General features: G+C 35.8%; 1 protein-coding gene across 1 annotated transcript in view; it reads right to left on the bottom strand.

Moving 5' to 3' along the window:
- Positions 1–806: 806 nt before the first annotated feature.
- Positions 807–20,947, bottom strand: part of LOC142338120 (uncharacterized) — a 27,626-nt gene continuing 7,485 nt past the window's right edge. The window contains exons 3-4 of the mRNA XM_075387754.1: positions 11,196–11,320; positions 807–2,258 (exon numbers count right to left, since the gene is read on the bottom strand). Of these exons, the coding sequence (XP_075243869.1) occupies positions 1,055–2,258; positions 11,196–11,320 (1,329 nt within the window). The 3' untranslated portion in view covers positions 807–1,054. The remainder of the gene's footprint in view (positions 2,259–11,195; positions 11,321–20,947) is intronic.

The following is a 20,947-nucleotide window of genomic DNA, read 5'->3' as shown; positions in this document are numbered from 1 at the left end:
GTGACAAAATTCCCAAAGCAAATATAACTAATGGGATCTTTTCAACAATTGCCCCCCCCCCCCTGGTACCTAGTAGAGAATCGCCACCACTTTTGTGCTATACTTTACCGCAATATTAGTTGGCCTACAGTTTAGATAGTCGCAATTGCGGAACGCTGTTCACGGCCATGCCTCTCAGGCTGTGGGATGCAATCCTGAAATCGCGGGTCGGTTATCGCGGCAAAGCCGCGACGCGCGTGATGCGCGCCCACCGTACCCCAGTCGGAAATTCGTTTCGCTTTGTATTCCAATTCGGCCAATTGCCCTAGCATGGCGCATTTTATTCTATCCAGTTTAACACTATGAGCATACACGGAAAGTTATTAGTCGTCTCTGATTGGTTAATAAATCGCTCGCTTGAATTCTATTCAAGAATAGCCGCCCCTTTTGTAAAGGGGGGGGGGATTGTTGAAAAAATCCAACCAATGTGACTAAATAACCAAAATAAACCTAATATTTTATCTTTAAATTGAAATTACCAGAACGATTATTTAGCATAATATTTAGCTAGTGCATTGGGCCATGCGTCATGGGCCATGGTCATGCCTCAGGGGCCCGCGGGACATGACATAAATTTATCACAACCGAACTTGAGATTAATTTATCCGCTTAAGTATAGCGTACGAAAACGCTTGAAAAACCGAGTGCTAATTAGTAAACGAATTATTGAACGAAAAGATGAAGGGGAATTATATATTTGGTATTTTGGCATTAGGTATATTGTCATGTAACCATAAATGCATATTATTTGTGCTCAAGAGCACGTCGCAAAATATTTACAAAAAATTTGAATCCTCCATCCAAAATGTATATCACACTATTTCAAGGTTAGATAAAATTGAAGACCCGATTGTCCATGTGCCGCTATGTGGGCGTCGTAATTAGCAGAGTCGTTTCGCGAGTGAAATGAACTATTCTGTTGAGCTATTCCATAATCCGATTTTGTTACAACAATAGACTTGAGTTTTGTAACCAAGTAAATTGCTGGAATGAGAATTGCTGACAATGGTGCGTTTTAAACACATTTCAATGAAGTTGCAATATCCCAGAGGTAAGTCGAGTCCAAAACATTTATTCGGCGTGAAATCTCTGCAGTCATGTCACCACTTATGCAAACAATATCACAGAAGTTCAAATAAACAAGCGAAGACGATGAGAAACTTTCTATCAGATTTTGCAAAATCTTCCGTCTTTTTATATATTTGTAAGCTGTCCTGTACAAGAACATTGCAGACACTCGAATACTCAATACCAAAATTGAGGGATGATTTGTAATGAATTTTGTAAGACTCCAAAGTTTTTTAAATGAAGATTTTCTAAGATATGGTTCATTAAGTGTAATTTTGACAATTTTCAAAATTGGCATCGAATCTGCTGATGTTTTGAAAAAGGCTTTCATTCCCACTAGTTTTTTACTGTAACCATAGGGGAGATGAAGACACAATTCTTGCAGATTTAAAAAGGCTTCACTCGCGACATTCATGAGAGATCGAAAGTCTATTTTGAGTGAAATTAGATTTTGGGGTAAAGAGAAGAAAGATCTTACGCAGACGTGATCTTCAAAACCCAGATAAGAAACATTTGGAAAATTATCTTTCAGACCGGATACTTGACAATTGGTGCGGATTTCCAAATATCGAATGGTTCCAAATTGGTTTTTGGGCAACTCTCTGTTGTCATGTGTTAATATGCCCACTTTGAGTCTGTTCAGTTCAGGATTTGTAGATAAGGACATCGTTAAATCAAATTTACCAACAGTCAATTCTTCAATTTGCGAAGCGAAAGCAATAAAATTTGCAATATCTGCAGTTAACGACCAACTATTATCAAGGTTAACTATTTCTAATTTTTTAAGGAATCTGATGCTGTCAAAGAAATTCAGGTCTGGAAAGTCGTCATGGCGGTTATGAATTGTTAATTCAATTGTCGCACTGGGGCAAATGGTGGCACATAATTCTTCAGCTAGATCCAGTGCTTGACGTTGATCATCCGGGATTTGACTGACTTCAATTTTGACCGCCTTTAATGGCTTCAAAAATAGCATATTATAGTCCTGAACTAGTTTCCGAATAGTGAGTGAGGGGATCAAATCGCCATCGTTATGATTTACACCCAATATTATAATTTTGTTGAAACGCCAACAAGTTTGAGAATGCAAAAATGCAAGGAAGTTGCCCATATGGGTTGTAGTTTTGTTGACATCAACATAATCAGGTTCACTGCAACCAAAAATCAACGGTTATTTTGCAGAATTTTTTTCTCTGAAAAGTATCCTACTATAGAATCTAACAATTGCAAAATGCAAATCATTACCGATTGCTCATAAATTAGAACAAGGCGGCTCGCTAATGTGCGATGGCACATAAGGTTCCGACCCCGCCCATCCACAATTTTGGCATAATTGTCTACCAAATGAGGAACAGATAGAAAAATCCAAAAAATATTTTTTGCAAATCCCAAAAAAGTCCAAGTCTTTTTCAGAAAGTTCTGTATGAACGATAAGATAGCCTCCAAAGCAAATAACTCAGTGGAGTAAAAATTGATGCATTAGATTGCTGTAATATGTCAATATTAATAAAGCGAGTCAAGACGAACAGCAAAATCAAACAATAACAACAACAAACATTAATTACATCAAAAAATTTATGTCCCTCTTAAAACCTAAATTTAATAAAATAGTCAACATACCGTCAGATAAACCTAAAACTAAACAAAAATAACTTATAAATCACCAGAAAACATATGCGACCAGTCCATAAAAAGGTTTGGTAACAATTATACAAAAAAGAAAAAAAACAGTAAAGTAAAAAAATCAACTTATTTTTTTGAAACAGTTAACTACAAAGTAATAAATACCATTATGAATCAATTAATATTACCACAAATTTACGATAACCACTGTTTCTGTAGAAGGGCAGTAGGACCTGACCTGATTCATTTTTTGAAGCGGCTAAAAAGATTAAAAAAAAAACAAACAAAATTTCAATTGAAACTTGCCAGAAAACGCTGTCAAAACCGTCAAGCCATATTTTGGCCCTAAAATATATTCGATTGCGCTTTCCTCAAACAGCTATAATGTATTACGTGGCCATTCATTAGTAAGACTAAGTAACAAGTAGACAAAAAACCGAAGTGCTAAAATAATACTTTTAATTTTTTTTTGCAAATTAAAATTACATTCAATGTCATGAAAGGCATTAATTACAAAAAAACTGTTTAAATAGGTTCGTTTATTCATGAAAAAGAAGCCCTCGAGACCTGTAATTATCCAGAATATTTCTTGCATCTACAAAAAGAACGTCAAATATGACAAAAATCAAATTAATTTACTTTTTTTTTGTGAAAAACCGGTGTCGAAGCCGGTAAGGTCATAACTATTTCTTGAAAAAAAAAATTTGGGACACCAATCCCTTTTATTCCCTTGACACCCATAATGTCATACTTGACCTGTAATTAACTAACGAGATTAGGTAATGAAAAGAAACATAAAAAGAACAAAATTGCGAAATTGAATTTTTTTTTTAATTTTGGAAAACGATTGTTTTCAAAGTCATGAAAGCCATCAGCTATCTATTAATATCAGAATATCGGTTCTTCTGTTTTTCCATGAAAAGCCAGTGAAAGCTATCACTATGCAGGAAACTTCATACGACCGAAGCGACAAAGTATAAATGACAGTTAGACAAAATTTAAAAAATTCAATCGATTTCTTCAAGAAAGAGGCGTCGAGGCCATTAAAACGATGATGTATATCTTTCACAATTTTAATATGTGCCTTATGTTGAACGCCAATAATATGACATGAGAACTGTGATAATGTGACAAAATTAGAAAACGTGAAAAACTGGCAAATATCAAAACAAACAAAAGTCTGAAATCTTGTAGTATCAAAGCCAGAAAACAATAACTTCAGGCTTAAAACTGCAACCGAGAATAAATGTTAAATCAGTAGAAAGAAAAAACACTCTTTTTTTGCTGAAACTAAGCTGGAAGTTGAACACATTAAGAAAAAAATAGAGGAAAAGTTAATTAAGCCATTATTTATTGAAAAGTCAATTATTTTTTTTAAAAAAGAAACGACCATAAACTTTCAATTAAAAATTTAAATGCATTAGCTTCGAGCTGCTTAGTAAGCGAATTGGTTGGACCTATCACTCCTGAGCTTTGATTTGATATGTTCTGTTCTTTATTATTAAAAAAAGGTCTTTTTTAAAAAAAAAAGACCGACTGATTGCAACCCGATTTTTTTTGGATTGTAACAGTCCAAGAATGGCCCAAAACTATCCCTGCTAATGCTTATTGTCCGTTAGGAACAATTGATTTTTCGAATGTTGTAGATATAGATAACTTGTTAGTAGAAAACTCAAATTAAATTCTGCATTTTTGATAATCAACGAGTAAAGTTAGCAAAAAAGGCAAAGTTTTAACTACAGAGCACTCTCAGCGGACTCTGAAGTAGACATTTCGTGCTGTTTCTGATAAAAAAGGCTAAATTTTGAAATGTTTATCCAGATTTTTGACCAAAAAATATAAATTAAAACAATCAACAATGCTTGTTCGTCTTCAAAAATAAAATAAACGACACTATTCTTAAAAATTATAGCAAATTTTAGCAAAACTGACGAAAATATAGGCAAAAATTCCGGAAAATGTGAATAAAAACAACGTGAATTCACTCTACTCTTCTCAGAAGTTTAAACCTCGATAACTCCCTTTAGAAAACGAAGTTTAAAAAAATCTTTTTAACTCCATATTGTACGCTGGACGAGCTTTCTTATGATACCAGTCTCAACTCTCTACGATGAATATATCGATCGGCGAAAATTCACGGAACAAAAAAAACCCATTTGAGTATATAGTTTCTCCCCCCTCAAGAGGGTCGGAACAAAAAAAATTTAGAAAAAAATTGCTTTATTGCATGTCTATGATTAGGTCTTGAACTATCTTTATCAAAAGATGTAAAATGAGCAATTTTTATTTTTATGGTCAAATGGGACAACTGAAGGGGCGGATTCTAAGCGGAGCTTCGGCTTTGGCTGGAAAAAAAATAAATGATGAGGACAAACACAAATAAACTGCATCGGACTATGAACTCTACCACAATACAAACTCAGCATTAAAACTACACATCATTTCCCTTTGTACAAAATTTTGAAGTTCCACTATCCTAAATTCTTTAATACTTTGCTCTTTTTTCCTTCAGGCCAAAATTTTGAATGAGTTTGGATTCCATGCGCTCAGGTTTTGGTTACTTGCGTCTGTTTCCATTGGGCATATTGCCCATTGAGTTTCGGTCTCTGATTTGTCTTCAACTTTCAGCACACACCGCCCTTTTGTTGAAGTACTTTTTTCTCGCATGATTAGATTTGCGCACTTTCTCAACGTTAGAAATGTCTTGCTGCCTAAGTTTTTCTCGCGGCGCTTTTTCGGCGGATCTTTTTTGGCGTTCTTGGGTACTTCTTTGTACCTTAATTGCTTGTGCTAGAGATTGCTTGTACCTCTGGCGTTACATCGGGGGATTATTCGTTTTCGCGGGGCTTAACTCTGTGTTTTCCTTTATGTGGCTTTCCTTCAGAATTTGCTAGTTTTATACTGTTAAACTATTTGGTGCGTTGCATGGGGGTCACTACATCCTTTTTTAGCTGATTTCACCAAACTTTGCAGTTGACAAGCCTCCCAAATCAATGCATATCCCTCCAGCCGCAGCCTTCTTCTTAGACAGTGACGTTCCTTCAGTGCTCGGACCTCCAGGCCTCTTTGAAGGTTCCGCGCCATGTTGTTTTCCCTGTGGTTTTTGTACCACTAATGTTCTCGCCATTACGACTGTCGCTCTTCCTAATTGTTCCGACCCCACTTGTGGGGGGAGGAACTATATACTCAAATGGGTTTTTTTTTGTTCCGTGAATTTTGGCCGACCGATATATTCATCGTAGAGAAATGTGCGTGGTATCATTAAAAAGCTCGTCCAGCGTAGAATTCGAAATTAAAAAGATTTTTTTGAATTTCGTTGTTTTCGAGGAGTTATCGAGGTTTACAGTTTCATGTGAACACTGGATATTTGGTTCACTTTTGTTCACTTTTACCGTAATTTTCGTTCGAATTAACGTTTTTTTCTACGAAAAATTTAATTCAAAACTAGATTTCACGCCAAAAGTAAATCATTTTTAGGTTTTTAATAGACGAAAGGAGATAATAAAGACTATTTCTAGTCTTAGAAGGAAGTTTAATATATAAAAAAAATTCGAAATAGGTTTGGGAGCTCTTTTTTTTTAGAAATTTTTTTTTATTTTTTTTTATTTTTTCAAGTCACCTAGAGACTACTAGACACTTTTAATATCGAAGTTCCGTTAATGACAAACCTCTTTTACGATCAAATGAAGCCCAATGAACAAAAAATTTGTTTCGAAGGGATCGCTCATGTTTTTTTTGGACTCGTATCTCAAATTTCGTAATTTCAAATGAAATTTTGATCTATTTTTTGAGGTTTTACTAAAGTTTTATAATCCTATGGCATAAGCTTGTTGACTAAAGGTGCAATAGATTTGCTAATGAGCATTAAGTGAACCTATCTAGTGCTGTGAGTGGACAGCTAATGGCTGTTAAGACTTTGAAAATAAATTTTCGAAAGTTTTTTAAAATTAGTAAATCATAAACTTATTTTTGTGAACTTTAGGTTCGTCTCAGTAAAAACAGGATTGAACTCCTTCATACCACTGCAACATAAGTTAATCTCATTGGCGGCTCTATCAAATAACTATTGGTTATACGTCTTCAATGCCACAAGATTTCAAATTTTTTTAAAAAATTTTTTGGAACTTTCGTTTTATTGGTTCATTTTGAAATCTTATCACGTCATCCTATTATTGATGGCTACATCTTCTTTTAGTGAAGACGTCCAAAGGATCATAGATAAAACTTTCTGAGAAAAAAATATGGTTTAAATGGCTTCAAAACTTTCTTCTCCCATTTTTCTAAAAAAATTTTGGTTTTTGCCTGTTTTCGTTGTTTTTTTTCATAGTCATAAGACATATTGTGACGTCTTATTGATTACCTAGGCATCATAAACATCCTTGTATTCACATCGTGGCATAGCTGAGCGTATTCATTAGATTCCTATGAAAGATTTTGAGTTTAATGGCTGTTAAGACTTTAAAAATATTTTTGTATTTTTTTTTGAGCATAAATCAATCTTAAGCTTATTTTCGTGGATTGTAAGTCAGCCTCGGTAATGACAGAACCGCTTTTTTCTACATCAGCAACAGTTTTTCTAGTTAGCGGTTTTGTCTTCTAACTATTGGTTTTTTTGACTTCGGTGCACGAGTTTTCATAAATTTTATAATTTTCGGATTTTTTTTAGTAATTTTGTTTCCTTTTGAAATCGTATTACATTATCCTAATATTGATAGCTCCCATTGGCTTAATGAAGACGTTCAATGGATCGTTGAAAAAGTTTTCAGAGAAAAAAGCTTATGTTTTAAATAGCTTCGACACTTTCTTCTCTGAATTTTCTACCGAACTTTTGGATTTTGCCTGTTTTTGTTGTTGTTTCCATAGTCAATGACTTGTTGTAATGTCTTATTGATAAATTTTGAACGACAAACATCCTAGTCGTCACATCATCTAGGCATAATTTAGCGTATTAAATGCCTTCCGTTGAAAGCTGTAGAATTTTTTGACTTTGATACTATGGGTTTTCTCAAAAATTTCGTGGTTTTGATGTATTTTTCTTTGCCATACGACATATTGTGATGAGTTATTGATGTCACTTGAATGAAACCTATGATTGCTATTTCATCGAGGCAGAATTTAGTGTGTTTAATTAACTTAAAATGTAGCATTTTTTTAAAATTCAAACATCTATTTTTGTTATCTCTTCATTTGGTTGACAAATAGTCAAAAATGTAGATGAGCTCGGGTCGGAACATCATGTGCGAACGCACATTAACGAGCCGTCTTGTATTTTTTCTGTGTTAGTTTTTACTGTTTACGGTATGTGCCTAACTACCTTAGCTGCTAACTAAATAGCCTCTAGCTGCTACTCTTATTGTTTGTCTTTCTATGTAGCTGAAGCTGTCCCAGTAAATGATTTTGCGTGGATGTGGACACTATGTTCCGACTGGCAGTCTCGTCCTCCCAGATGCCTGTAATCTCAAGTCCTTTTACTTGAGTGTCTGCCGCCGGCCATCTCTCCTACTGGTATCAGTCGCCAATTCACCTATTCTTCTTCTTGTGGGTCTTGTGGTTTTTCGCTTCAGTCTAAAGTATATAAATTTTTCTGTTTCAATAGCTGCCAATTTAATTTGAACACGGATGCTTCTTTCATTGCATGTTTGAGTCACTCAATTTTTATATTACATCATTTTTGGATCGTATAGTGCGTTATACGTTTTCGATTCCCCGGGGATAACTCACTTGTGCATGTTGAAATTGAATTTTTTTCACGGCAGAGTGACGTGATTTTGAACGAATTCAATGCTGTCCCGTGATCTGCTTTCATTGTTCTAGGTGTGCCATATAAAGCTGTATTCTTATTCAAAAATTTATTTTTCTGTTCGGATTTTGTATCCGATCAGAATATTGCTGCATCCAAACCTGATAACGAATCAATTCCAGCTAACGCAATGTTTTCCGGCTACGGAGTTTTCCTTTAGGTACTGTCCTAAAGTCAATTTGTAGCTCCTCAATAGCTTCGACACATTTTCTAAATTTTCCTAGGTATAATTTGGCTATAATTAGATCTAAGTTTTTACCTCTACACTAACACTCGCCAGGAGTTCGCAATCGCTTCGATGTCTCCTATCAAGAAGATTGTCTACATGTCCTTTGCCATTTTGATCACATTTGACGTTTCATGGTGCGGCTCTTGGAATCTTTTCATGACTTAAGCTTTTAGTTTTTGTGGGGTTACTTGCCCTCCGTCCATTCACTAGCAAATTTAAACAAATGTGATATCTTATGTGTATTTTGCATTTACTGTTCGACGCTGCTCATGCGAGCCAGTATATCCTCCTGAAAGCTTTCTATGAGAATGGCAACTCCCTAGAGTAATTGGTCCTTTTGAAGAATTGCCGCTATAAATTTGACATCGGAGAAGTTTGGTAATGCTCTTGCTTTGCCGATAGTGACCATTTTAGTGGCTCACATGAGTATGGTGACCTTCTTCATCATCCCCTTTTTGTCTCTGTGTTCTTAAGAAATTGTTCAGGTTGTCTGTGTTTAGTTGTTAATTCTTTCATTTGTTAACTCTGAGCTGTGGATGATAGTTTTTGAAACCACCAATTTTTGACGCTAAAAAAATTAGATCCCTTGACCAACTTGTATTTTCGCTAACAGTATTACACACTGAGTTTATTCGCCGAGATAAATGTATTAGGCTTTCCTCGATTATGATTGTTCAAACTAGTTTGATCAATGCTTAGCTTGTTTCGCTTTGCCCATTGTGTTGGGCAATACTGCTGAGTGATTTTATTCACCCAGCTTAATGATTCTTTATTTCGATTAGTTTTTTGAAATGGGAAAGTATTGTTGTGAAACGAGGTAGGAAGCGTTTTTCCCGCTGGATCTGACAAGTAATCAGCAATCCTAAATTTTGCTTCTGGAAAATGTTTGTAAAATTTTGTTGGTTTAGTCTCTTTACGCAAAGAGTTAGTTGACTAATGTATCTTTTATTGGCCCTATTTGATTTTAAAGCGGATAATCATGCTTTGTGGTCAATTACGATTGGAAGCTCCCTTTCGAATATTAGTTTCTAAAGTGCTCTGTTGCCCCAACCACTGCAAATAATTCCAACTCGTTTGTTGATTGCTTTCTTTCAGCTGCGTTTGGAAGTTTCCATGCGAAAGCGCCAGGTTTTCACCTATTGGGCAAATTTGTTCCCGGACTCTGTTTGTTTCTAAAACTGCCTCCAATACTTAGTGCTCTCCAATGCATAGTAAACTAGTTTATTCGTTGAGATTGAGTGTTTAAATTCTATATGTCTATAATCATCCATTCACATTTTTATTTGTTTTTGTTTGAAATGTCCCAAAAACACTGCCATTAATTCAAATCGTTTCAGAATGAATTTATGAAATTGTTTACGAAAACTAGGAATAATTTTAACTGTTTGTTCGTCTTAATTAATGGAAACATTTGGACACCTTCCGTCATTGAAACCCTCGGGGGTATCCCATTGGAAGAAATTTTATTCACGTTTTCAGTTTCACGAATTCCTATTTCTCTAAAATTAGTGAGTGGGTCTTCAGGTTTTATATGTGATGTCAGCCGCTGCAATTTAGTCTAATATAGAAATTTTTGTGACATTTGGTATGTCGTCAAAAAAAGCATAAACATCAAGAAAACTTTGACATGAAAGACTTAAAGCTCCTATAAAATCTGGAATCGTTGTAATACTTGCTTAGAAACCTGTTTTGAACTGATATGTTTCAGTTGCTTGTCAGCGAGTGCTATTTCAAGACTTTTTTATGTTGTCAAACACCGCAAATTGGTCTAATATAGAAGTTTTGTGACAATTCATATGTAGTAAATAACTGCAAAAGCTTCAGGAACATTTTGAAATTAAAGATCTATAACTCCTTGAAAATCTGGCGGCGTTGTAGTAAATGCTTAGAAACCTGCTTTGAATTGATATGTTCCAGTTGCTTTACCGCAGGCAATAGAGAACTTTCACTGTTGATTTATTTTTTGATCCAGTGGTAGTTGACCTCAAAAACATTTATGATCTTTTTTAAAAACATTGTTTCCCCGGTTTTGTTCTTTCCTGCTAATTCAAAAACTTCTCAATAAATTAATCAGTGTTAGGCATTTGGTATTTATTCTTTTCAGCTCATTTTTGTTATAATCTTGTCGAGCGCAATTGTTACCGATCCTTTATGTTTGACTGTATTGACAACAGGCTAAGATAGGTCGTGCATATATCGTCTGCGCAGCTTCGAAGCTCTTTTAATTGCCTGAATTTGTTGGTCTAATTGTTTCTTGTTTATTTTTTGCAAGGTTATGAGAACTTGTTTTCCTGTTTTTTTTGTTCCGTCAGTTTTAAAGGAATATTAAAAATTGCGCACTTGAGTTCTTCAATTCGGCCAAGGCAGCAAAAAAATTGGGTGTAACCTACTGAAGTGTTTATTCCATTACTCTAGCTCCGGTTTGTCATCACTTACCTGTTGCACTTCTTGTTGCAGATCCAGATCTTCCTTCTAGATGGGCTTGATCCAAAATTTGGCAGTATGTCAAGTCGCAACACCACCGCCTCATTTGCTAGCACTTCAAGTTTTGCCTGTGTTATCTAACAATTGGACTTCATTTCTGTACGGTGGATACCAAGAATTTAAATATTTTTCGAGTGAAATTTTTTGTGAACTCTTGTTCCTGTTCTTCAGGTTCCTTTAGTTTTACAATTGAACCCATCTTTTGTTTTAGTTTGTGCTATGCGTAAATTGTTATGGGTGATCCGGTATCTAGAAAATGCGTGTGTTGGTTTTTCTCCTAGCTGTCTTCTTCCTTTCAAGGCCCTTGAACTTAGTTTCATAGGCTATGAGTTTTTTCATCAACATCAACAACAATTATCTCAGTTATTTTTTGCTCACTTTTGGTTATCTTTTTGTCCACAGAGTTGTCCCAAGATCCTCCGTGGACTTGTTGATTCTTTCTGCTTTGAGTCGTTCTGCCAAAACGTTTTCTAGCGGAATGGCCCTTTTCCAAAGTTGTTACAATTTGAATTTCTGGCTAATTTTTCACCCCATGATTCCGAACCACGGCTCAGTCATATACATATTGTGCACGTGTTCTGGGTAACACTGCTTCTCGGTTTCATCCCTCTCATGTATCGGCCTTGTCGTCTTCTTCTTGTTTTCCCCTGCCACCTCAGAGTTGATGGGCTCAATTTTGTGGCTACGCCTAGCGTGTAAACGATCTTGCAATATTGTTCCATGGGTTGTTGCCGTCCTGAAGGTTTCATCTGGTGTGAGTGTTTCTATCCACTATTCTCTGTGAGTTCTGACTTCTATCATGGTTGCAATAAACTCATCTCTTGTCAAAAGAGACAGTATTCCCCTAAACAAAAGAGACCTTCAATTCCCCTAAACTCCTTTTTCGGTGACATTCAACAGAAGATTGCGTAGAATTTCTCTGTCGTTTCGCCTTGTTTCTGCGTTTTTGTCAGAAATTGGAATATTTTGTAGGTTACATTACTGTCTCTTTCGGTTAATTGTTCAAGTGAATGGAGGACATCCGGTTACCGCTGTTGTCTTGCTACTAAATGTAGTCTCCTTTCGTTAAATGTTTTTTGCCATTCTGTCGCAAGTGTAAGATTGGACACTGTTTTCAGTTTTTGGTCAATATGGCCTAATCCATCCACGTCCGCTGGTAGGGCGGCAATGGTTTTCAATTATGTGTCGTTTATCAAGTCTTCCGTAATGTCATCATGTTTAGCAATCGTTGCTAAATGGAAACATTCTACCCATGTTTCTCAAGGGATTCAAGGATCCGTTGTACTACTGGGTTAACGAGGGGTTAAACCTATTTGGTTTTGTTGCTCATCTTTTCTGTTAGCAGATCCCGCTGGCTGCGCCTTTCTTTATCTCTAAGTATAGGCCTTCAATTTTAGTTTTTAAAAGATGTAAAGTGAGCAACCTTATTGTTTCAGTTTAAACAAAACAACTAAAGCAGTGCTTTACCGCAAAAAAAAGCAGTCTACCGCAATAAAGCAGTCTACAGCAAAAAATTAACATTAAACTTGTATAAATCGGGCTATCCTGGCTACATCCAGGATGCTCAAAAAAACTCCAACAAACCAAATTCAATAGCAATGAAAGTTGAACCGAAGCTACCAATTAGCAACGAAATGCAACAGCAAACAGAATCATAGTAGACTGATATCCGACTAACCGCCATTTGTGAAAACTTACGTGAATCCAACTTATTTTCAATGCAAACCGTTTTGGTCCAGCGCCTCACAAAACCTGGGACCAACTCAGCTGTAGAAGAAGTTGAATTGAAATAATTAGCATGGAAATTATAAACCAAAATGAACGATATCAGGATGGTGTCAGAATAGCGTATTTGCGAAGGTTTTTTGCATTGAAACTTTTGATGTCACCTTTTTTGAAACATTTTAAAGCATATTAGAGCAAAATAGTGAATATAAGGTTCCCTAAGATTTTCAAAGATCAAATTTACTAAATTATTGTTATGTTGAATAATCGACACAACCCTTTTTCTAGAACGTTAGTTTTGTCCAAAAAAGAAATATTTCGAAATCAGGTAGTTAACTAGGCATGCAAACAATTCTATTTAGCGTGTGCTTGGGTCGAACTTCATTTTAATCTGTTCCAAGACAGAGCAGACCAGTAATTGTCTAAAGCTGCATAGAGATCCAAAAGAAATAGAACTACAGCAGTTCATAAAAGCACGCAAATTTTCCGGCTATTATGTTTTAGACTGAACCGAGTAGTTGTTCTGCGCCTAAAAACCGAAACCAAAAACAAAAAGGAACAAATTTTAAATCACATTGGGAAGTTTTGAGAATTCCAGACTTTACTGAGCGAAAACTCTCACCTCTAAAATATGAAGTTAGCAAATAGTTGAAGGAAAACTGAAGGACAAGACCGACGAAAAGTAGGCAGAACTTCACTAAAAAATATTAAACATTATGAATATTAAACACTAAAAAATATTAAACTACTGAAATATGAAGCATAATATTCAATTTGAAGCATAATAGAATGAACCCACCAAAAGCCTTCTTCGGTGTTTTTATAAAAACACTGATAAGTCAGCGAGCTTGGCAAAGTCTTTCCAAAAAAATTAGCAATGGCTACAATTTGTGTAATTATAGCGATGACTTCATGAAACATCTTGGGTTACTAGCCAATGCCTACATCTACGAAGCTTGTCAGCAAAACATCAATTGATTAACGAAAACGTTTGCAAAGGAGATTTCAGTTTTTAATCACATGTTAGTTTTTTTTTCATTTTTATCTATTTGAAATTCTGTTAACTATGGCGGTTAGTAACTGTGGACAATAGTGACCGCGAGGACAGGTGGGAAAAGAGTGGTGGACACAATTGAAAAAATCTTGTGACTGTTGTGGACGATTCATCAAAAACAGGCATCGTGAATAATTGCAGCAGATATTTCCAATTTTGAAGCAAACTTGAACTAAGATTGCCTACTCCTACGCACGCTTATGTTTCCTATCTTGTAAGATGGTCCTGAATAAGTGTGACAACGACTCGTATGTTCACTTATCAAACGTAATTCAATGACCTTTCCCAGGTCGAAGAGGCCAGACTGAAATCAGCTCTGATCAGACCATCTTCGAGCGCACTCATGTTCTCGGTGCGCTCCAATTACATGGTCTGGAGAAAGCTTCGGGCGCACTTTTGTCTAGACTATAGTCTGGAACTTGTCTGATCATGGGTCATTTCCGTCTGATACGGTCTGACCAGAGGCAGTTTCGAGCGCACACTAGTCTGATCAGATGCCAAGTCGAGCACGCACCAGCCTGATCAGGGTGTGAATTTTGGGAGCAAAATAGTCTGATCAAAAGACGTTTTCGAGAGCACTTTAAGCGCACACGGAGCTTTGAGCGCGCGATAGTCAAATCACAGGACAATTCAGTCTGCGTCGGTCTGATCAGAGGCCAGTTTTGTCTGGGAAGGTCTGATCAGAGGCCTTTTTGATCTGGGCCTCAACCTGGGTTACATTGAGTAATCGAATTTATTGCGTAAACATCGCTAACACTACATAATTCGGCATTTCTGGCTTAAAAGATAAATTTAAAAGTTTTGATTAATAACCGTTCATGAAGCCTAATTTCCAGAGGTATCTTGAGAATTTGTCTGTTGATAGTGTCGTAAAAGTAACGGTTAGTAGCACGAAATGATATGACATTTTGAAGTCCACCCTCAGATGAGGTAATAAGCAGCTGGCAAATATTCATGATACAAATATCTGGCAAATCGAAGATCGTTTTTGAATATACTGTGTTTGCATTCATTGTTTCAGGTAACAATTAGCTTAGCTTTTTAGACTTTTCGTAAAGTTACTTATTGTGACAGAATAGTTAGATTTGCTAATTTAAAGAAAAACAGGTCAGCTCAGTTTAAGATTTGTTGAACGCGCTGTATGAAAATTATTCTCATCAATATATATTATAAAAACAGCTTAGTTATTTATAGTTCATTTAAAGTTGCTCATGTCTTAAACTTTCTGCCACCGCAATTATAAGAACAGCCGTGAAGTGAGAATTATTTAATGATAGTTAGTTTTTCAAGCTAATTGATAACTAATTCAACTTCAAATTTGATAACTATAGCTGCTATAAACATTGCTGGCTCATATTCGCCAGAAAGTACAAACCTGCTTTGAATAAATTTCCAACTTCACTATCGTTTCAGCAGCTCATAATTTCTGCTAGTTTGATGCCGTCATTGAGCGTGTAAGCCAATTTTGTACTTCTGCATGACGCTGCCAAAGGTTGTAAGCGACCACGCAGAAGGCAAATGCTGAAAGTTGTTAGCGATCAGATTCTGAAAATAGTTGTTATCTGCCGCGAAATTCTTTAGTCGCAAACTGAACTATCTCCACCACGATCAAAACCCTCTAACATTACAGGATTCTGTTGTTCTGTGAATAATTCAATCCCAGCTTTAAATGTTTGCAAAGACGCCCCCTTAAACATTTTGGTGGCGTATGAAAGTTTACGCAGTTGACTTCATATTTCGAGAAATTGAATTCTCTGTAAAACCTAAAGAGGTAACAGTAAAGAGCACAATTAAGCAAAACCTTAGGCATGGTTAAGATGAATACTGCAGTGTTCCACAATTGAAAGTTCTGCTCATCTTCCTTGGCGTTGTTCAGTTTTTTGTGTTATTGTTACTGCTTTCTTTCCAAAATTATCTCGATTTCTTTTAAGGGATGGGATTGGTTTTTTTATGTATTCACGAAAGTTGATATAGTAAGGCGGATGCTGGTTATTTTGTTGAAGAATCTTTTGTTGGAGATATTCTAAGGTATCTGTTAGCAGGATTAAGGACACGGTAGCGCAACAACCCCGATGAGGCAGCACAAAATTTGGCAAGTTTGATATTGAAGCTGTTTAAGCTCACAATATGTGAGAGAAAATAAGATAAAATATTTTTAGGAGATTCAAAACAGAAGAGAAGAGCAACGAGTTTAACAAAAATCAGTCGTATATACAGTTTGAAAAATAAATATATTATTTACAGTTTACATTTGCAAAAGTGTTAAATAATCAAAAATCAGCAATTTAGAGTCGTGTCAGTGGGTATCATTTCATAATTACATGCAAAAATTTAGTGCACTTGAGATGGTTCATAAAAATTGCATTTATCATTCATAATTAGTAGATAAATTTCAATATTTGACAAACATACAGTTCAAAACTGATTCACATTCCTTTTCTAAACTGTTAGCTGAAGTTGTCGTCATTAATCTAGTAAGTTTCTTTTCTGAGTTTATTAACATAAGTTTCTCAGCTCCAAATATTTTCTAAGTTCTTTGCTGTGCATCGATATCCCCACTCAGATTGTTGCTGCTAAGTAAGAATCTGGACTTGCCCAATAGTTGTTCTCGATGTTGTTCTCCTTTCTGCTGTGACAAAGATTTCGACCAAAGATCTGCTGCCATTTCATCTGTTGGCGTGTAGATCAATTTGATTGAGTTGTCATTCGGCTGAACTGATGTTTCGTTTCGATGTGTTTTAATCGTTTGTAAAGCACCGGGTTATTTGCCTGCTTTATGCAAATCTGATTGTCCTTTTCCATGGTTGTGGGCTCAAACTCTTCGTACCCCAACTATTTAAGAAAACCACTGGGTCATTCGTGAAGCGTGATAAAACATTTTAATCCACATGATATCTGGTCTTGTTTGCTTAGCTAGGTAAAACAACGAACCCGCTAGACTTCTAAAATCATGTGAATCTACTCTTACTGCATTTTATAAACTCTTTTAAATTTTCGGTTATTTTCTGCTGGAGTTTTGCTCGGTTTGCAGTCTTGCATATTGAACTGTTCTAAAATGCTTTGAGTAAACTTTTTTTGTTTTTAAATTATTCCTCGTTCTGTTCTCAGAATTATCATTCCAAGAAAACATTCAAGTTCTCCCCTGTCGTCCATTATAGATTTTGATTCTATTGAAAATTTCAAATTCATGATTGCTGTTCGACTAATTCCTGCTATAACTAAGTCATCAACCCACACTAAAAAACTATTTGTCATCTGCTTTGTTTTATAGAAAAAGGAGTAATCTTGTTCACTTCTCTCAAAACCATGCTCAATTAGAAAAGTGGAAAAATCCTGATGTCAATTTAAAACTGCTTGCTTCAGTCTATATTTTGATTTTTTAAAGCTTACAATCAAACTTGTTCCCATTGCTGCCGAACTTTTTGAAACTTTTCAGTTGCCCTAGATAAAATTCTTCGTCTATTTTAGGATGAGAAAAAGCTGTTTTTACATCCATTTGTTTTAAAAAGAAATTTTTGCCAGCAAATAAAGCTACACAAATTTGAAAGGTTTCAGTTTTGTTAGTGGGAGCAAAGGTAAACGAATTTTCAATTCCCTCAATTGATTTAAAAACTTTAGCTACACAACGAGCTTTAAACGTATCAATCTTTCCAATTGAATCAGGTTCAGTTTTTTACACCCATCGGGCAGGAAAAATATTTTGTACTTTATATTTTGGAACTAAGTCCCAAGGTTTGTTTCATATAAGCCTTTTATCTCTGCCTTCATTGCTTCAAGCCATTTGTCTTTTTGTTCCGAATTAATAGCGCTTTCAAATTCAGGCTCGATGAAATTTTTTATTGTGCTTTGATTAGCATGAGAGGAGCTTTTACCAAAGAGTTCCGGAGGTGCTTCAGACCTGTCACTTCGTTTAACTTCTCTATCTTGTGCTGCTTCTTTTCTCAATCTTTTCAATTAAAAGTACTCAGAACTACTATGTATGGTATTTTGGTCTCCTGAGGGAATTGCAATTTGACCTAGTTTACTTATCATTTGCAGTCTTGAGGGTGTTTTTACCCTTTTCTGTTGTGAGTTTTTGACAGGTACTTGAATTTTTCAAGGCGTTTGTTCTTTTTTTTTCACTGCGTTTTTTGGATTAAACGGTTGGTTAATTTTAGATTTTGGTTAGACGATTGGACTAGGTCTTTCTTCTTTAATTTTGTGGTCAACTCAGTTTCTGTATTGTTTTCACTATCCTGAACACTCTCTGTTTCAGTCGTTACAACCTTTGAATTTAACTCACTTGAGTTGCTTGTATCTTGAAGTTCCTATCTAAGTCGTCTACGTCTAAATTTAAATCTTTCTTCTAAGTCTAATTTTAAAAAGCTCTATTCTATATCTTTGATTCCATTATAAAAACTTGGTAGATTGTTTTCACTGAACCAAACGTTTTTCTAAAAGCAAAAATTTGCCTGGTTTTTTTGTTTTGCAACAAATAGCTGTAGTTTTATCAGGGTAAACAATGAAAGAGTCAATTTGTTGCTTTTGGATCAAACTTTGGATCAAAGCTTGCTATCGCGTTTAGTATTTCATAAGTACTTTAGTTTTACTACTGCGTAGCCACTTAATTCTTCAATGAAACTAATTGCATATCTGTTGCCACCTATACGTAATGACTCACTCTTCCGATAACGTAAGAGAAAACTTTTTCTAATTTTTGAGTTGCTTTGTTATCGCTCTCTTTTTGAACAGGCTTATTCGAATTTTTTCCTAGAACACAGTTTTCACAAAAATCGGAAGCGTGGGAAGCATCATTTGTTGTGTTTATTGCATCTCTAAAGTTCAAATGACCACGTTTCTTGTGCCAAAGTTTTACTTGACATGTGCCCACTTAAAACTTAAAAATGGTGCTTGTTTTCTTTTCTGTATGGCAAAAAGAACAATCTGCCTCTTGATATCAGTCTGAAGGTTTCTTTTTTCTGAGTATTAGCACTGACTTAGTTTTTGAGCGAAATATCTTCCGTTGGTTTTGAACTAGACTTGAAACTGAAATTAGGTTTGTTTTGTACTATGGTACATGGGGAACTTTTTCAAAAGTGAATTTATGTATTACACAATTAGTGTCTCATCTACATGCTTTCTCATCTACATCTCTTATTCCTTCAACTTTTGTTTTTCCTTCTATCTGGATTGCTAAGTGTGGTTTATAGTTTTTGATAATTTTTAAACCAGGTTTATCTACCATCATATAATCAGTGCTGGTTGAGTCTTCTACTAAACCAATTTTTGAAACTTCAAGTGAGTTTTCAGCGCTTAAACCTTTGAAAAATTTTGCTAAGCCTTTACGAGGACTTTTTTGTTCACGTTTACATGCACTTGTTGGATGGTCTTTAGCCTTGCATATACTACATACAGCTTTATATGTTTGGAATAAATAGCTGCTAAATGTTCCGGGTTGTTACATGCAAAACGCAATCTAAGTTTTTGGGAACCACCAGGCTTAGAAAAAGACTTCCTAGGATGTGATTTGAATGATGAGTGTATACCAACCTCATGAGGACCTTTTTTTGCTGACATGGCAAAAAGCTGATTCTCTTCCACATCTTCTTTATGTCTGCGGTTCTAATCGAAGTTATTGGGACGCTTCCTTAGTTCCATAAAATTCTCTGCCGGGTTGAATCTCTCCTGCATCCCAAAATACTGGTAATGATGTTGAAGGCCGTTCACAGCCTCTCAGACCAATTCTTCCACTCTGATCAAGTACTGGTGGATGGCTTTTTCCTCTATAACTTGTAGTCTGGCCAAATGCCTCGTCAGACTTTTGACTGTTGTTGTCTCGTTGCTTCTAAACTGAAGTTGCCAAGCTTTTTGATCATCTCCGAGACACTTGCTGTTCACACAGCCATGCCGAAGGAGCATGAGGTTGCTGGTTTCTAGTGTCGGTGTCAGGTAACACCAAACCTGGTTTTTGCGGCAAAACTGTTGCTCTAGCTTGAGTCTGTTCCTCGTATTCCTGGGTTTGCACATCATTGGCATCTTCCCTCAGCGGGCTGGCCCGCCAGGTAAGCCAACGGTGTCTCTGAGCGTTCCGAGGAGGACCTTGGTTTGTGCAAAGGCAGCGGAACGAGTGCTCTATGTTATGTAGTCTTCCGCTAAGCCACTGAATGTCATCCACTTCAAACTATAACCAACTTTTCTATCTCAAATTCTGATATAAATTTAAACTACCAGGGAAATCTCAAATTTTATATCTCAAAACTCTGGCCAATCTAGAAGAGCAAAAACTGTCAACACTGACCCCGAAATCTCAACCAAAAACACTGTTGGCGTATCAACAGTCTGATGGCTGGCCCATAAACTGGCTGGCACGACTGTTGGAAAGTTTGAGATTGAAGCTGTTTAAGCTCAAATAATGTTAAAGATTGAGATACTTAAATTTTAGGAGGTTCAAAAGAGAAGAGAAAAGATTTTAACAATAATCAGTCGTGTATATAGTTTCAAATATAACTATATGCTTTTTACAGTTTACATTTGTTAGAAGTTTAGTGAATCATAAATCAAGCGATTTTGAGGCGTGTGAGTGGGTGTCATTTCATGATTGCATGCAAAAATTACGTGCACTTGAGATCGTTCACGAAGCTGCATTTACCATTTAAAATTAGGAGATAAATATCAATATTTGACAAACATACAGTTCAGAACTGATTCACAGTCATTTTCTAAATTTTTAGCTGCAGTTGTCGTTATAAATTTGCTATGTTTGTTTTCTTTATGAGTTTTTAACATAAGTTAAGTTTCTAAGCTCTAAGATATTTTCTTAGAATTGCTCCAATAGTATCTTCTTGAACCAACATTTAAAAGTGTCATCGAATTAATTGTTCCCTAGAGCGGATTTTCTTTACGGTTGTTGTTGGTTTGCAAGCCTGTAGAGCACACAGAAGTGATG

This window comes from Convolutriloba macropyga, chromosome 4 (assembly GCF_964194025.1).
Source record: "Convolutriloba macropyga chromosome 4, txConMacr16.3, whole genome shotgun sequence".
In the NCBI taxonomy this organism is placed as follows: domain Eukaryota; kingdom Metazoa; phylum Xenacoelomorpha; order Acoela; family Convolutidae; genus Convolutriloba; species Convolutriloba macropyga.
The sequence above is the reverse complement of the archived record's forward strand: the minus strand, read 5'-3'. Positions and strand labels throughout refer to the sequence as shown.